Source organism: Saccostrea cucullata, unplaced genomic scaffold, assembly GCF_032062105.1.
Source record: "Saccostrea cucullata isolate Sc308-1 unplaced genomic scaffold, CSIRO_AGI_Scuc_v1 ctg427, whole genome shotgun sequence".
In the NCBI taxonomy this organism is placed as follows: Eukaryota; Metazoa; Mollusca; class Bivalvia; order Ostreida; family Ostreidae; genus Saccostrea; species Saccostrea cuccullata.
In genome coordinates, this window is record NW_026927029.1 from 164,292 (window position 1) to 183,217 (window position 18,926).

An 18,926-nucleotide genomic window follows, 5' to 3' on the forward strand; every position below is an offset into this window, starting at 1 on the left:
GAGAAACACCCAAACTTTCCATTCAAAAGAAAAATTTTACCACTTCAATGCGCTTCATTGTAAGTCTGATATAAGAGAGCGAGTCACGATTGATGACCAAGACCTGGAGGATGTAGAAACCTTTATTTACCTTGGAGGTGTAATGATAAGAAAGGGAGGATCTAACGAGGACATTACCAACAGACTTGGAAAAGCTAATTGTCAAATCAGAAGGCTCGGGAAAATCTGAATCTCATAAAAATCGTTTTCCATTCAAGCAAAAAAGTAAAGCTATTAAACAGCTTGGTCATGTCGATTTTTATATATGGTAGCGACACATGAAAAACAGAAAGTCACAAAACGAAGATTGAGACCTTCCATAACAGATGCCTGAGCAAAATTCCTGGAAGTAAGACAACCTGATAAAATATCGAATGAAGTACTCAATCCTAGATCAAAAACAACGAGCTGAAATGAACTAAAAAATATCGGGAAGTGGAATTGGATGGTCATGTACTTAGGATAGAGAACACCAGGATTAGTATCACTGACATGGCATCAAGAGATAAGGCAGAAAGTAGACCAGCCAACAACATGAAGAAGAAAACTGAACAAGAGCAGTTAGAAATGGGTTGGAAATGTGGGCAGAGACATGTGGAGGTAGTATAGTGTGGCCTTATTAACAATTTCAGAAGGGCATGAAGAGAATAGGTGAGGTGAGATAAAGAAATATCTCCTTATAGAAATATCAATATATATATATATAAACTTTTTTCAGTGCAAAATCATGCTTTACAGATAGATGCCAGGAACCATTGCCAACAATCTATTAAAATCATTTCACTTTATCCAGCATTTATTTGTTAAATTTGACTAAATTACCAGAGCGCCATGCAATAAATAATGAAGTTTAAGCAAATGTTAAACTGAAATTTATCTTAATTGTATTTGTGAAGTTAATGATGGTATTTTAGAAAATTATCCCTATGCAGATAACATTTTGTTAATTTGTCTATAATACACATTTTCTGTTTTAATGACTGCTGCAAATACGAGTATAATGACAGATTGAGTTTATATTAACAAATCATTTGAACATTGTTCAGTCAGGCCTCTGTTAGATCAGAAGTTTTAGGTCTACCATTGACACGATGTAAGTAATGATTCTTCGTTCTGCTGTGTCTTTAAGTTTTCTAAAATACATTTACAGTGTAAGATGATATTTTTTTTATCTGAATAATCTCGTGTAACACTCTAATAGAAAAGATCAGGATAATGACTGGAAAAATTGATTTGCACAATATTGGTATAGTCATTTTAATGTTTTTTTTAATTTCTTTTAACAGAAAATGGTCAGTACAACATTTTTCATTGGTCTCACGGTTACATTCATTTTTATCGGAAACTTTCACATAAATGATGCTTTTAAGTTGACTAAAGGTAGGAATAGACAAGAACCCGTCAATTTAATTCGGCGGGAAGGAAAAGAAACCCCAAGAACGTTTGAGGACCCTGCTTGTTTCTCCACTCTTAGTTCTGATGGGATAGCAATGGTAAATTATGGAATAAATCTCATCAACTCTTCAATAAAAGTATCTGGAAGGTTTTTTGAAGCACTTCAGGACCTATACCATACCGACAATAATACAATTAAAACTGTAATTTATGATAATCTCAGACAATACAACAAATATTCCGCAGAGAAATTCAAAGGAAATAAGGATTCTGATTTAGAGGCATCTGCCATTTCATTTTACACTTACATGATCTACAGTACTATAAACTCTTATTTACGAGAACACAAATGCGGGAAAATGAATCTGACTGAAGATGTCAAAAATCTGAGTCCGTACAGCGCTTATTTAATGGCTGTACTGATGTATTCTCCGTCCCTTACTAAAGAAACAAATACGACCTACAGAGAAGTTAGATTTGATGAGGATATCATTGACCAATATGAGATCGGAACTACCTTTCTTTGGACATCATTTACATCCTCATCCATGTTTGATTTGAATTTTTTTAAAAATGTGGAATTTGTTTTCAACAACTCTCGATCATCTCTGTGGAGTCCAAGACGCATTGAACAGTATTCATTCTACCCCGAAGAACAAGAAGCCTTGTATCCTCCTATGGCAATGTTCAAAATTACTGATAAAACGGTAACATGGGAATCTGTATATGTCTATGCTGATCTTGTAAACGAAAATTTTTGATATATAAAGGTAATGTTTGTTTATATTCAACCAAAAGAGATGAAAAAATACCTAATTTTATAAAGTGGTGTTAAGGTTCTTTAAAAATACATACTTTACTTACAATGTTTGGAACTTGTGTCCAATCCCTTTGACATGTAAATAGAGTATGTTCAAAACAAACAAAACCATTCACGATTGTATCTAGTAAAATATCCGATTGTGAAAAAAATGTCAGACTCTATGGTATCTTTTATTTCAAGTTTACTGGGATATATCGAGTCGACATATGAATGGAAGAAAATATTGTTATTTGATAAAGTCAAAGTTAAAGTCCAAAGCAAGTGAGTTCTTCTTTTCATGTATAAGGTTCTGAACAAATTCTCCTTCAAATGAGTACAAAAATAGGTCTGTTAGTAACGGGGCACTGTTGCTATTCATGGAAATTCCGATAAATTGTTGGAAAACCTGATTGGTTGAACTAAATGTGTATCACTCAAATGTAATCACAAAAGTTAGGGATGTTACTGAGAGAGACAAGGAGTTGGGATGGAAGTGGGGAAGAAGTTATCTCATGTAAAGGGATCTTTGTATTCTCCATATACTAGATATTAACATGAAAGCATGCAAAACTTTTTTGCTTGAAATATTAGCATGCTTGAAAGTAAAAGAAAAACAGGGTAGAATTACAAGTATATACGAAACGTTTTTAACAGCATGGCCAAAAGCACAGACACTTGAGGTTACTTATTTCTCTTCTAATAAAAAAATATATATCCCTACCTAATAATTATGTAGGCTTTATTTTTTATTAAAAGAAAAGTGCTTTGTTAGCACATCTTGTAATATTACTTGAAACACTTCAGCTAATCACATATCGTTTTTCGATGTTTACAGACGATATAGATTTCTTGCAATCATAAGACGGTTGGCGGAGGTTCCATGGGACATAGATATAAATATTGTATTGTCTATGCATATTCAACGGCGAAAAATATGGAATGGCAAATTAAAATAAATTCAAATATTTGTACATGTCTTCAAATAATTGCACCTATCTTCACATAATTGTGCCTATCTTCAATCCATTTGAAGATAGGTACAATTGAATTAAAGACAGGTTCAAGTGAATTGAAGATATGTGTAAATAATTATACATATCTCTAAATACTAGTAATTATACCTAGGTAACAATAAATTATACCTACCTTCAATTCAATTAAAGATAGGTTTAACAGAATTATACCTATCTTTAATTCATTCGAAGATAGGTATAATTGAAAGATAGGTACAATTGATTTAAAGATAGGTACAATTGATTTGAAAATATGTTCAATTGATTTGAAGATATGTTCAATTAAGACATATCCACAAAGGATATGAAGATAGTTACAATTCAATTATACTTAAGTTCAATTCGTTTTGTGTTGTGGAAAATAATGAACGCTCCTTTGAAGACAATATTGAACATGGAGGGAAACACACAGAATCTACAGAGCAACGACAACGAGGATGAAAGGAGAAATAAAAGTAAATTCAAAATGTGTAAAAAGCATCAGTTACTTAAAACACACATGTATATCAATAAGTGAGCGAAAACATATACCAGAAATGACGTATGATAAAGGGAGTAGTTAATATTGCCAATATCTTCGCAATTAAAGAAAACACATGGGTCCGGGAATCGAACCCAGGACCCCTGCATTACTAGTCAGGTGCTCCAGCCACTGAGCTATCCAAACCGATACCCACGGTCCGTAAAGCTCGAACTTGTACATAAGTAAGAAAACAATAATAAAAGGCACACAATTCCTTGGCAAATAGTCAATCCTTTATGACCCCCTCCCCCTTAACGGAACGTAAGCTGTTAGATGAGAGGACCTATAAGTTAAAACAGATTCTGTAACATTATAGAAATTTTCACTCAGCTTCTGGTCGCTTGTATCCTAAACTGACAAATGTATTTTTACAGAAAACTTTTGATCATTTTTTTCAACCAGAAAAGTGTTAAATTTTGAATTGCTCGATTTTTAATCAACCTCTACAAAAGAATTTGCAAACACCAATATAAATCTGTGCTTCTACGGTAATGGTAAAACAATGTATCCTATTCTAGTTTATAATGATTTTTTTTTTATTAAATTGAAAATGCAGAAGTAATTTATTGCTGGGAAGATGAAGCTGACAGACCGCTTTATACTTCGGGGATGAATTAAGAACTGCATGACGGAGAAGTGGCTATGCATTATGTTCAACCAGCACGCGGTGAAATTACCCATGGAATGGACACCCATCAACAAGAGAATAATGACAGCAAGATTCTATACAAGATACAGAAAAGTGTCGGTGCTGCAAGTATATGCGCCACACAATGAAAAGGAAGAGTAGGAAAAGGACCAATTCTATCTTGAGCTCTAGGAGACCTTGGATGGATGTAACTAGAACGACATCTCATTATCATAGGAAACCTCAACACCAAGGTAGGAAGTGACAATAATAGATTCGAAAGAACTGTGGGTATACATGGACTGGGAAACACAAAAAGAGAACAGAGAAGGGATGTGTGAACTCTGTAAGACCAAGGGACGTGTAATCACAGGAACATTGTTCCCTCATAAAGACATACATAAAGCAACATTGATGTCTGCTGATGGAACAGCGGGAAACTCGATTGACCACTTTCTCATTAATGGTCATTGGAGATCAACTGCTCTTGATACCAAGGTCCAGAAGGGAGCTAATGCCAACAGCAACCACTACGTGGTGAAAACCAGAATCAGGCTATATGCCTAAGCACACATAAGATTAAGTTGAAACCAAGACTGGATGTAGAGTGCCTCAGATATAAAGAAGTAAAAACAAAGTTCGATAAATGCGCGAGAAAGAAATTAGGAGAACACATAGAAAAGACTTTAGATATGGAGAAAACGTGGGAGAAACAGAAGATGACATAAGTGAATTCATCAGAGGAAAAAATCTTTGTTCCTTGTTCCTCCAAGTGATAGAATGGGTGATGCAACAGTTGTTCAGAGAAAAGAGAATTGGAATAAGATAAGACATCTCCTATTTGCTTGAAAACCTTGACTTTGCAAACGACATTGCCCTACTGTCATCAGCAATGAGCCATATCCAGTCCAATACAAGAAAACTAGAAAAAAAAGGCTGAAATGAAGCTGAATGCCAAGAAGTGCAAAGTGTTGAAGATAAACAGCAAGACTGAAGCCAGCCTGAAAGTCAGAAACAGTGAAGTCGGCGAGGTTGACAGCTTCACATACCTCGGCGCCAATGTTACCAAGGGTGGAGGAGGTACTGCTGACATCAGGAAGGGGATTGCACTAGCGCATTCTTTAGGAGGCTAGCCAACATCTGGAACCCTACAGACATTTAGTAAAAAGATAAAAAGTCTCCCACATCAAGAACCTGGTCTTCTCTGTATTGTTACACTGATGTGAGACTTGGAAGCTCACCAAAACAGAAGAAAGAAAGTTGATATCTTTCTGACCAAGTGCTTCAGAAGGATTCTTTAGGTCAGATGGCAACAGCATATCTTAAACAAAACATTTCTGGAGATGGCAGAAAGCATCAGTAGCGAGATGAGGAGATAGATATTGAATCGACCAAATGCTTTGAAAAGATAAAACAGATGACTGTGTTGTGACCCTTCTATGGTCACCTGAGGGGAGAATGAAGCAAGGCCGCCCCAAGACATCATGGCGACGGATGGTGGAGCTAGCGAATTAATGCAGACTGAAACTCTTGGAACACGGCAAGACGTGCAGCCTCAGACAGGCACCGGTGGAAGAAAGATGTTCAGACCTTGTGTGCCTCCTGGCACGGAAAGAATTCAGGTTAAGGTTTATTCTCAAAAAATGAAATATTTACGCATCAGTAAAACTGCATTTCTTTCGCAATTTTGACAATATATTACTTTATACTATTGTAATAAATTTAAACAACATACTCCTTAAACAAGTTTTTAGAGTGAAAATTAGTATCACTTGACAGTGCGTTGGCAATTTTGTCTAATGCATTCAGACATATCCCACTAAACTTGATATAGAAGATATAACAAGGCTCCCACATCTGTTTCATATTTGGATGTGCTATTGACAAGAGACGATAAAGGCTAAATAAAGCAATTTAATTGTATGACAAGCCAGATCACCTCAGCTTTTCCATCGTCAACGTTCCTTATTTATGTACAATGCAGTAATATTCCAGCAGCTTTCCTTATTAATGTACAATAGTAATATTCCACTTTCATCTGCTAATGGTGTTCATGTCTCCCAACTTATTCGCTACTCAAGAGATTGCTCTGAGTACCATCTGAGAACTAGTATCAATTAATGACTCGTGGTTCAATGATTAGTTTCGGATTAAACCTATGTGTTTGATTGCATTTGTTATGTATGCAAGTCTGCTCTCCGCTGCATACATTATAGAAAATACTAAATTTAGCCCACTGTGTGAATTCTTTTTCGTCTTTTACATATCTGTTTACCTTCTATAAGTGAAAAATATTAGGACACCACCAATTGTTGGTGGAAAATGCAGATTTAGACCCTGTGTTCGGCTCAGTGCATTTAAGGTCTATGGGCAGTATGCGAGAATAGAAGGCTAGCATGTACTGCAACATGACGTACTAGTATGTTTATACAGACTAATAAAAGGACTGGACTTCAGGTTCGACAATGGATTCAAACAAACGACAGTAGGAAAACATTATTATTCCGCTAGTCCAACCACTGCCATGCAGGCTAGGTTTGATACATTTATTTATGAATTTCTATTGAAACAAGTAACCAAAGAGGGCATGAGAAATCGGCAAAATATCATTCACAATGATTTAACACTGATAGGTATTTAGTGCATATAGAAACATTTGAAACATTGTATTTAGGGTATAGGTAATTGTTTTCACCTTATCTAGGAAATATAACATTCGGATATAATCTATATACGAATTGCGAGTATAAACCTATTTAAAACATCTCTGATGTGCTATTAAGTTATGAAACTCTTGCGGGAAATAAAGACAATCACAACAATAAAACCATTGATTTATTTAACAGTTCACCTACAATTGTAAATTTAAACAGCGGGACTCAAAACACAGGTACAATGAATAGTTTTAACCAACTGGCTTTGCCTTAGGTTTGCCGATTCCATGTGATCCAATGCCACCAATTCCACCAAGACCCCCAGGTCCACCGGCAGGGCCACCATGTCCGCCAGCGAAGCCCCCAGGTCCACCAGCAAGGCCTCCTAATCCGCCACTAAGACCTCCAGGTCCACCGGCATGGCCTCCTAATCTGCCACCAAGACCCCCAGGTCCACCGGCAAGGCCTCCAAGTCCACCACCAAGACCTCCGGGTCCACCGGCAAGGCCTCTTATTCCGCCACCTAGACCCCCAGGTCCACCGGCAGGGCCACCATGTCCGCCAGCGAAGCCCCCAGGTCCACCAGCAAGGCCTCCTAATCCGCCACCTAGACCCCCCGGTCCACCAGCAAGGCCTCCTAATCCGCCACTAAGACCTCCAGGTCCACCGGCAAGGCCTCCAAGTCCACCACCAAGACCCCCAGGTCCACCGGCAAGGCCTCCCAATCCGCCACCTAGACCCCCAGGTCCACCGGTAAGGCCTCTTATTCCGCCACCTAGACCCCCAGGTCCACCAGCAAGGCCTCCAAGTCCACCAGGTCCGCCTGCGGTCTTTCCTCTACCGCCTAATCCACCAAAACTTCCAGCCCCCGAAGATCCAAGTGTTTGAGCAAAACCAATGGAGGAGCCTCCTTGAGATCCTCCTAATAAACCTTGGCCTAGAGATTGACCAGCACCACCAGAAAGTCCAGCTAAGCCGTCAAATCCCCCACTTGATCCACTACCAAGTCCTCCTATTCCTCCACCAAGTGGACCACCCTGAAGACCAGAGATGGAATCAGCACCAAATCCCGCATGGAATCTATTTCCAAGATCTGAGATATCTCCAGCTCCACTTCCTGCACCAATACCTCCTCCGAGAAGCCCAGAAAGACCAGATTCTAAACCTCCTTGACCACCAGCTCCTCCGAATAAGTTTTGCAAGAAACCTGCTCCACCAGAGCCTCCTTGATTTTCAAGAAATCCCGAGCCTCCAAGGAGACTCCCTAAACCATCTTGTCCCCCTAATGATGACCCAAAGCCACCTCCAAAGCTGTCTGTCAAACTTCCAGAAACCAGAGAAGAACCACTGTGAGTCTTGCTGTGCACAGCACTGGCTCTACCTGGGCTTCCACCCGGGAACCCTCCTTGACCAGTAAATAAACCACCTGGTCCTCCTATGCCGGGACCACCTAGACCACCTGGGAAAGGGCCTGCACCTCTGGGGAATGATGATGATCGACTTTGGAATGATGATGCACCAGCAGCAAAAGAACCACCTTGTAGTCCAGCGGCACCACCGCCAGGAATTGGTCCTCCGCTAAAACCGCCTGGTAAACCACCTTGTCCTATGCCTCCAACTAAACCACCACGCCCTATACCACCACCCTGTTGGTTGAAGGACTGAAACTGTCGAAAGAGGTCTGCTCCTCCTTGATTAGGTCCTCCAATACCGCCTGGACCACCTGCTTAAACCAGAGAATGAAAGCTTGAAAAATAGTCTCATTATATGGATGATTATATTTTAGATTCTATGAAATGCATCTTGTCGTGTTAGATTTTATTATATATGAAGTTACCTTGGTGTCCACCTAGAAGGCCATGTAAAAGTCCGCCAGATTTACCTCTTCCTAATGCCTGGGTGGAAAACAATAGGACTGTGCACAACACAATAAGTCCGTTCATTCTGCAGAAAGAAGCACCTAGCTAAAGTAAGGTATCAATTGTTTATACAGAACCGTTTTCTTTCAAAGTGAGTTGGATTGCTTGAAATTCATGCAATTGATATTCGATTTAGTTTTTCTTAGCTCTATAGCATTTAGCTTTGAAGATTTTTTTTACATACATAGCTGACGAAAACATATTGTTCTCTTTAAGTTTTACACCCTCTCCTTTCCAACACCGACTAAAATCCTAAAACCTAGTCTATATTACACCTAACTAAAATATCATATAAATTTTTAACTTCGATAAGTTTAAAAAAAAAAAAAAAGTGAATTATATGTAGAATAATATAGCGTGAAATCATGTCATAAATATTGATTATTTCTTCTTAATAAGACGAAAATCAAAGAAATTTGAATATTTAAATATTTCTTTTGCTTTTTTAAATTGATATGCAAATAACAGAATTCAACTTTTTGAAGTTTTATTAAGTGAATTAGTTGTAACAAATATATACCTTACTGAATTATATAAATTAATTGAGCTTTCAAGGTATAATAAATGTTTAATATAAACTTGAAAAAGTTGTCCGTTGTTGAAAGGACAAAATGAAGTGAAAAAATAAATCAAATGATTTATAAAAAATATCGATTTTCTGTGCTCATGTTGTGGCCTTACCTGAATTGTGTCTAAATTCCAAATGACCGTTTAAAACAGTGGTCTTGAAAAATTCAATTTCTAACTCTTATACCGGGAAGCAATTGAGAAAGACACGTCATCGTGGAGTCAGCAGACGATTGAATGCCATCAATCAACATGCGGCTCATCTTTGTAATGTTGTCCGTACAACTTGTATACAAGAATCTAGTTCCAAAATATTTTGATTAAACTAAGAAACTACATCAATTTTTATGTAATTATTCAGTGCAATGTCTTTACAAATTGATAGTTTTAAAACACCACTTTGTGCATATCATACAGTCATTTTTAGGCTTATATATCTATGCACTTAGAAATACGCGAATGTAAAGGTAATTTTAGAATATATGAAAAAGAAATTGACTTTTTATAAAAATCTTGTATTAAGTGATTTTCCGAGAAATATCTGTCTTAATATCTGTTGGTACAGCTTTGTTAAAATTGTTTTGACAATAAAATAGTCTGAAGAAAATGGGCATATTTCAACTTCTGCATGAATATATAATTCGAATTCAGTAATATATTTGAAAAAAAAGAAGACTTTTTTCAACTGTGACTGACAATGGCAATAACAAATACTGAAGAGAGAATATTTATCGAGAAAAATTCTTTTTAAAAATACATATACTTTTACAAAATACACTTAAGTACATCCGAACTTTTAGTGAAAGTCATCATTCAGAAACAAAATATGTTTATCAATGAAGGGCAAGTTGGACTTAATTCAAGAGCCTATGGAAAGTTGCTTCCCTGTTTATTTTGTCCAAATGTCAAGACATAAAACCGGAAGTACAATACAAATGGCGGATTTTATACGGGTCTTGACGTCTTTATACATATCATGCTTTCAATAACAGCCTTTCAGAGATCATTCACGTCCAACTTGCTCTTCATTGATAAACATATATTATTTCTACAATGATGGTTTTCACTAAAAGTAAAGCATTAAACAGTTGCATTTAAAAACAAGAGGCCCATGGACCACATCGCTCACCTGAGTAACTTGGGTGATGCAGTTCTTTACCAGATTTCCTCTCTTGCTATACCTATCGTGCCCCCGTACCCCCTTCCTTTTCATGATTTTAACACTTAAGAATCTACACTACCACATGCAGGATTCTTCCACATAAGTTTCAGCTTTACTGGCCCAGTGGTTTTTGAGAAGAAGATTCTTAAATGATTTTTCCTAAATAAAACTTGGATTCCCTATTATGGCCCCGCCCTAACCCCGGAGGTCTTGATTTTTACAATTTAATATCTACACTACCCAAGGATGCTTCCACATAAGTTTCAGCTTTCCTGGCTTTTAATGAGAATATTTAAAGATTTGTTCTATACACTATGTAAAACTACCTATTGTGACAAAGGATTAATTCCACATAAGACTTCCACATAAGTTTCAGCTTTCCTGGCCCAGTGGTCCTTGAGAAGAGGATATTTAAAGATTTGTTTTATACATTTCTATGTAAAACTTGGATTCCCTACTGTGACCCGCCCTACCCCCGGGGGTCATGATTTTAACAATTTAATATCTACACTACCCAAGGATGCTTCCATATGAGTTTCAGCTTTTGAGGCCCAGTGGTTCTTGAGAAGAAGATTTTTAAAGATTTGTTCTATATATTTCTATGTAAACTTGGATTTCCTATTGTGGCCCCGCCCTACCCCTGGGGGTCAAGATTTTTTATAATTTAATATCTACACTACCCAAGGATGCTTCCACATAAGTTTCAGCTTTCCTGGCCCAGTAGTTCTTGAGAAGAAGATTTTTCAAGATTTGTTCTATACCTTTCCATGTAAAACTTGAATTCCCTATTATGTCCCCACCCTACACCTGAGGGTCATGATTTGAACAATTTAGAATCTACACTACCCAAGGATGCTTTCACATAAGTTTCAGCTTTCCTGGCCCAGTGGTTCTTGAGAAGAAGATTTTTTAATTACCCCACACTATTTTTGTCTTTTCTTGATTATCTCCCCTTGTAAGGGGCCTTGGCCCTTTATATTAACAATTTAAACTCCTCTTCACCCAAGGATGCTTTGTACTAAGTTTGGTTAAAATTGGTCTATTGGTTCTTGAGAAGAAGTCGAAAATGTGAAAAGTTTACGGACGGACAGACAGACAGCTAGACGGACGGACGGACAAAATGTGATCAGAAAAGCTCACTTGAGCCTTCGGCTCAGGTGAGCTAAAAATATGCAAAATATTTGATATATTTTACCTCAAGATATATATTTTTAAAAACATTTGTTTTCAAATGATACTTTCTATCTGTTAATCAATGATCCATTTATACACTCGAAAAGTTTTAACATTATACCTCACATAGTTTTGGAGCTATTGTAAAAATAAATTTTTGAACATCTTGACCTTTGGCAAAACCTTAATGTCTTTTTACCATTGAAGGAATCTTTAACCTACGTGTGCATATTATGCACAGCATTAAAATTTTCTGATGTTAAAAGATATATATACAGTCAATCTCTACCTCTGTCAACGTCTAAAAAATAGTACGGAAGCGGAGGGACGTGATTTTTTTTTTCAATGTTGTTTAAAATGGCCCACAAGAAGATTAACACCTGTATATTTCTATGTACATGTATGTGTCCATGCTGCAAGTTGTTTTTCAATAAAAACTTTTATCGGCAATGCTTTTTCCACCTACGTAATATTCTGCCGAGAAATAACCCCTTATAAGAGATGGTGAAAAAGCGATATCTGATTGCAATTCTCGTAAATAAACTTTCATTTAACATGTTCAGCAAGAATATAAAGGTTTTACATTATAATTTATGATGCAATAGGTAAAAGTAAGTTTTCACAATAAAGAAAAAATGTGTATCATTAACTTCCATGTACATATACGTCTTTTTATGGGGAGGGGGGAATTCTTTCGGTACCATTTTTTTTTCTCATACACTACTTTATTACTAGTATTTGACTGCATGTTTTCTGTGCATTTGCTTTTATTCTTTCTGTACTACTTGTGTGGATGATTGAGCTGCTACGTTTATGTAGTGTTATTACATATCAAGGTGTTTAACTCAAGAGCATATTCTATATGTACAATTATTCTAGACAGAATACAAATACACTAAATAAGCTGAATACACAAAGATATCAAAACCTTTGTTTGCAAGTACAATCTTTCTTTCTGTCCGATTTGACCGACATATTTCATACAGTGTATTGTTATTATTTTCACACATTTATGGCACGCCAAATTCACAATCAAAGTAATCAGAGATTACAGAGCTCACCTCAACGAATGTTGTCTTTAAGTAGGGCAAAGTCACACAATTACCCAACCAAAAGTTTCCAAAATGCAAAATTTATACGTTTAATATTGTATTAAAAGATTATAAAAAAAGAATACGAAAATTTAAAATTCTGAAGAAAAAAATCATCCCTTGATGCATCATATGGGCAAGTATAAATGATAAAACCTGACAGTTTCTTGGTGATAGACCTCCTAATACTTTTACCTGGTCCATTTTGGAAAATTATCAGAATTAGCATCTGGCAAGTCCTTAACATTGAAAATAAAAAACAGGCCACTTTGAAAAAAATTTCAAAGTGCTTTTCTTCGTATGTGTAGAGAACTAAGACACATGAAAAAAATAATTTTTTTTTCAAAACTCCTTACACCAATGAACTATGTTCTTTGAAAAAAATTAAAGATTGAAATTTTACAAATAATCGGTATGATAAATAATTTATTCTGGTTGGATAACTTTTTTTATGATAAGGTCACTTCAGAACCTGAGATATTGACGTTTTAAATATTTGAGGTTTTGATAAAATAAAAGGGAAATGGGTCTTGAAAAAAAAGAGTGACGATTGTTTAAGATCATTAATTCGTTTTTTTTTTATTCTAGTCTTTGATAAGTAGATGTAAAGGTGTTAAGAGGGCACTGACAGTGGACAGCTTTAAACAATTTAGCATTTATCATAATAAAAATGGGGCAATATGATTGTTCAAAACTATGAAAATTCTTTCTCTCTCATACGTTTTACTGTACTTAAAATTTCTAGTTTTCATCTGTTTTAATCAACTCATTTAATATTGAAAGTTTTCAACGTTATACCAGTTATGTAAATACATAATTATATGAATGTTTTGAGTATAGCATAAACATCGAGACCGGGTGAATATTTAACTAAGTCCCCCACTTATTTTGGATAGATATATACATCGTATAAGCATTGAAAATGCAGCTTACCCATTTAAGTTTATCTGTTTGTTACCGAACCTATGTATTGGAAAGATAGATTTTGTTGGATATAACCGTATTCTTCTCTTCTGTAAATTATCAATTCTTTTTTGAGGTTAGGGTTAGGGTTAGTTTTTTGAAAGATAAATAACAAATAAGATATTTCCATTACTAAAACATGCATATGATTTTTTTTCAAAGTGCGTTAAGTGCGTCCATGGTAAAATATATTGATGTAGTCGACTCTTAACGCACATTGAAAAAATTTTTCAAAGTGCGTGTTAAGTAATTTAACGCACTTGAAACAAAATTTTCGCGTTAACGTTGATTTTGTTAAATTTTAACGCACTTTGAAAATTTTTTTCAAAAAAATTTTTTCAAATCATTGCCACAATCATAAACTAGGTTTATCGGTTTGTAGGACTAATAGTTTTAGAAATGAAACCTGCATAAAAATTTAACCTCTTACTCATCCAGAAAAAAATGTACATGTAGGTCATTTCACATCTGTAAGCCATAGTGCAACGCGATAATCTATGCAAGTTTGGTCATTAAAGAGTTCATAGTTACTTGAAAATGAATCCTATAATTATCAAAAACTTTAACCTGTTTCATACAGAAAATGTAGGTCAGATTCAGCATCCGAAGCAAGTCTGCTAGTATGCATCCTAAGATGTATCATCCATGCAAGTTTAGTCATTTTACGGCTCATAGTAACTTGGAATGAACCCTGCACCAAAAACTTTAACCTGCTCAACCAGAAAATGTACTCAGATTCAGCATAAATATAGTTAACATCCTTAGATGTATCATCCATGCAAGTTTGGTCAACATCTTAACTATAGTTACTTGGAAATGAGACCTGCACCAAAAACATAAACTTGTTTACTCAACGTGAAAATGTAGGTCAGATTCAGCACAAAATCTGGTAGTGTACATCCTTAAATGTATCATCCATGCAAATTTGGTCAACATAGGGCTTACAGTTAATTTGGAATGAACCTGCTCCAAAAACTTTAACCTTGTCACTCATCCTGAAAATGAAGGTCAGATCCAGCATCTGAAGCAAGTCTGGTAGTGTACATCCTTAGATGTATCTATAGTTTACAAGTTTGTCAACATATAGCTTATAGTTCCTTGGAAATGAAACCTACTGCAAAAATTGCATCAAAAATGTGAACCTGCTCCAAAAACATTAACCTGGTCAATCCTTTGCTGAAATTGCAGCATCTGAAACTTTGACTGGTACAATGAAACACATTAGAAGCATATTCCATGCATGTCTAATCAATATAGGACATAGAAGTACAAAAAGAAAACTGTTTCAAAACTTAACCTTAAACTATAAGGGTTAACATAAGCTGAAAACAATCATTTGAGGTGAGCTAAAAAACTAAACCTAGTTTCACAATTGATAAACTAGGTTTATCGACTGTAAACTATAGTTTACAAACCGTTAACGATTGTAAAACTATATAAAACATTAACAATAGATTTTGTTGATAAACATAGATTCACGTCTGTAAACTATAATTTACGATCGCTAACTATAGTTAAGAGTTGTAAACCATAGTTTACAAATCGTGAAACTGTATTTATCAGATAATCTATGTTTTGCAATCGCAAATGATTGTTTTCGGTGTTAATTATAGTTTACGGTTGTGAAACATAGATTATCGCGTTAACTATGGTTTACAGATGTAAAATATAGATTAACGTTGTTAACTATAGTTTACAGTGCGTAAACTATAGTTTACAACCGATTAACCTAGTTTATCGACTGTGAAACTATGTTTTGCTCATTTTTGTGAATTTGGCGTGCCATACACATTGTCTATGGATTTTCCTTTTATCCGATTATGACAAAATGAACATGACAGGTGTGATCGATCTACAGAGAATGCTTTGTCTTCCATAGTACCTGATTCCATGTCTATGCTGTTAAGGTTTTTTTTCATTTTATTGATCTAGAGACATCCCTATTAAATTCTGGTTTCAGCATATAAAGGCCAAATATTAGATCTGAATTATTTATATTGTTTTTTTTTGGCACCCCTCCCTAATTACTGTACAAACATAGTTAATCAAAAATTACGAAGCTCATATCAACGAATGTTATTCGTATTAGTGATCTCACATTATGTTTTGGTTTGGTGAAAGCGGCGGACATTAAATTCCATTCGTCTGTCCGTCCGTCTCAAAAGACTAACTTTGGTCATAACTTTTGAATGAGGATAGGACTTTCATAATTATGTGCATTGCCTGTGACCATAACTTTTCAAATACTCTATGACCCGGTGACCTTGACGTTTGACTTACTTTTCAAAAAAATTAACATTACTTCAAATTCGCCATAACTTTTGGAAGAGAAAAGGTAGGGCTATCATATTAAACATGTGTATTACCTGTAACAAAGCCTTTCTAAACAGTTATTTTTTAACCCCATGACCTTCAAGTTTGACGAACTTAAAAAATTAACCTTTGTCGTAACTTATGAATGAGAAAAGATATGACTTTCATGTTACACATGTGTATTACCTGTAAATACACTATGGTGTTTGACCCCGTTTTCAAAAACTTTGGCCTTGGTCATAACTTTTAGATAAGGTTTTCATATTATAAGTGTATATATTTGCATATCCACTGCTCTCTCCCATTATGACCGTGTTGTCTTCAACTGCGTTCATAGGCCTATAGACGCAACTGCTACTACTATGAGTGCACACTCGTGTAGAACAATCTCTACTACACTTGAGTCACGTGTTGAGAATTATATATATGATATGTTTCCTAAGAGGAATAAAAATAAGTTTTTAATAATATTCTTTGAAAAAAAAGGAAATTAAGAATATTTAAAATTGCTGATTTATATCTTAAAAAATTCAGTTTTGGTCAATGTATTTAATTGTGTAATAAAATATTTTAAAATCATAGAGAACTGCCACATTTTTATTTTTTCGCATCATACATATTTGTACAAAGAACGATAACTCTTCATACTTGGGTATGAACATTCAGAAAGAGAAAATTTCTATTTCAAGAATGATTTCACTATTAAAAATAAATAGAAAAACTAAAAAAATTTATAAAAAAGCATTCTGAAGTAATAATCATTATAAAAAAAATTCTCATTTTTCATCATAGTGTTAAATTATTGATTTTTGTCAGAGGCTTTTAATAACGTTGATCGATGACGTCATAACTGCATCAAAACAAAAATGTGATGACGGCGCTGCTTGTATCCAAATAACTGTGTTTGAGAGGGAAATACTTTATAAATTGTTTGTGATTTATTAGAGAAAAGGAGCATTAATCAGGTTTAGTGATTTTAAAGCCGTATGTTTTTCTTTACTGAAGACAAGAAGCTACGTCCTCATGTAAATCAGGATTTCCTCTGATATTCTTGAAAAAAAAAATCAAAGAATGCAAATATAAGTAATAGACAACGATTATTCAGTGAACATGGCATTATGAATAGCAATAGCTCTGCTGGCATATTTTCCAAGATGCGCTAGCGCGCATCATGGAATATGACAACTTGCTATTCATAACGCCATGTTCACTGAATAACGTTGTTTATTTCTTAATTAATACTACCTGTGACAAAACCTTTCTAAATACACTATGATTTTTGACCTAGTGACTGTAACCTTGACGTCTGACTTACTTTTCAAAACTTTAAACATTACTTTAAATTGGCCATAAACTTTGAAAAAAAAAAAGAACAGGTAGGGTTTTCACATTAAAATTTCATCATAACATGCTATATAACTTTACAGCTATACTCCAATAACATTACCCTGGCTGCTGGACTCTGATCTTGAAAATGAAAATCAGACCCAGCATCCAAAGTAAGTCTGGTAGAGTTCATTCCAAGAAACATCCATTCTAATTTGGTTGAAATTTTCACAACTTGGGTTCAGGTGTCTAGCAGAGCAACTTTCCCCCCATCTCATTATAATGATAAACCAGAAGTCTCTGTCGAGACTGAAGCTCTACTGGTTTGAACTTATAGCAAAGTAAGAGAAAAGTACTTAAGCAGCTGGGATTTGAAACTAAAAAAAATAGAATAATGATTGTTGATAAAGTCTCTTTATGTTCTTAGTGTAGTCTACTTGTGTGCCAAGTTATACTGAAATCAGACCAAAACTGTAGGAGGAGTAGCATTTTGAAACAATTTCACAGAAATTTCTATTTTTAGTAACCACGGCAACACCGTTCATCAAAATCAAAAACCGATACACAGAATTATGTATCTTAGTGTATTCTACTTGTTTGCCAAGTAATACTGAAATCAGACCAAAACTGTAGGAGGAGTAGCATTTTGAAACAATTTCACAGAAATTTCTATTTTTAGTAACCACGGCAACACCGCTCATCGAAATCAAAAACCGATATACAGAATTATGTATCTTAGTGTAGTCTACTTGTGTGCCAAGTTATAATGAAATCAAACCAAAACTGTAGGAGGAGTAGCATTTTGAAACAATTTCACAGAAATTTCTATTTTTAGTAACCAAGGCAACACCGTTCATCAAAATCAAAAACCGATATACAGAATTATGTATCTTAGTGCAGTCTACTTGTGTGTCAAGTTATACTGAAATCAGACCAAAACTGTAGGAGGAGTAGCGTTTTGAAAGAATTTCACAGAAATTTCTATTTTTAGTAACCAAGGCAACACCGTTCATCGAAATCAAAAACCGATACACAGATTTATGTATCTTAGTGAAGTCTACTTGTGTGCCAAGTTATAATGAAATCAAACCAAAACTGTAGGAGGAGTAGCATTTTGAAACAATTTCACAGAAATTTCTATTTTTAGTAACCACGGCAACACCGTTCATCAAAATCAAAAACCGATACACAGAATTATGTATCTTAGTGTAGTCTACTTGTTTGCCAAGTTATACTGAAATCAGACCAAAACTGTAAAAGTAGCGTTTTAAACAATTTTACAATAATTTTTAGTAACCACGGCAACATCGTTCATCGAAATCAAAAACCAATAAATAGAATTATGTATCTTAGTGTAT

At 35.2% G+C, this 18,926-nt stretch overlaps 2 protein-coding genes across 5 annotated transcripts; one reads left to right on the plus strand and one right to left on the minus strand.

Annotated features, from left to right (window-relative positions):
- Nucleotides 1-517: 517 nt before the first annotated feature.
- On the plus strand, nucleotides 518-2,259 carry LOC134273306 (uncharacterized). 4 transcript variants are annotated; one of them, XM_062755498.1, is made up of 2 exons: nucleotides 518-639; nucleotides 1,326-2,259. In XM_062755498.1, exons 1-2 carry the CDS (start codon nucleotides 532-534, stop codon nucleotides 2,193-2,195), a joined length of 978 nt encoding a protein of 325 aa, XP_062611482.1. In that variant the 5' UTR covers nucleotides 518-531; the 3' UTR covers nucleotides 2,196-2,259. The 4 variants fall into 4 exon arrangements, with proteins under 4 accessions (XP_062611482.1, XP_062611485.1, XP_062611483.1 ...); XM_062755501.1 differs by having other exon boundaries at nucleotides 560-690; XM_062755499.1 differs by lacking the exon at nucleotides 518-639 and adding an exon at nucleotides 643-695.
- A 4,958-nt stretch (nucleotides 2,260-7,217) lies between these two features.
- Nucleotides 7,218-9,751, minus strand: LOC134273308 (WAG22 antigen-like). The gene is made up of 3 exons (XM_062755502.1): nucleotides 9,655-9,751; nucleotides 8,892-8,998; nucleotides 7,218-8,780 (listed from the first exon to the last, which is right to left on the minus strand). Exons 2-3 carry the CDS (start codon nucleotides 8,995-8,997, stop codon nucleotides 7,306-7,308), a joined length of 1,581 nt encoding a protein of 526 aa, XP_062611486.1. The 5' UTR covers nucleotide 8,998; nucleotides 9,655-9,751; the 3' UTR covers nucleotides 7,218-7,305.
- Nucleotides 9,752-18,926: the final 9,175 nt, after the last annotated feature.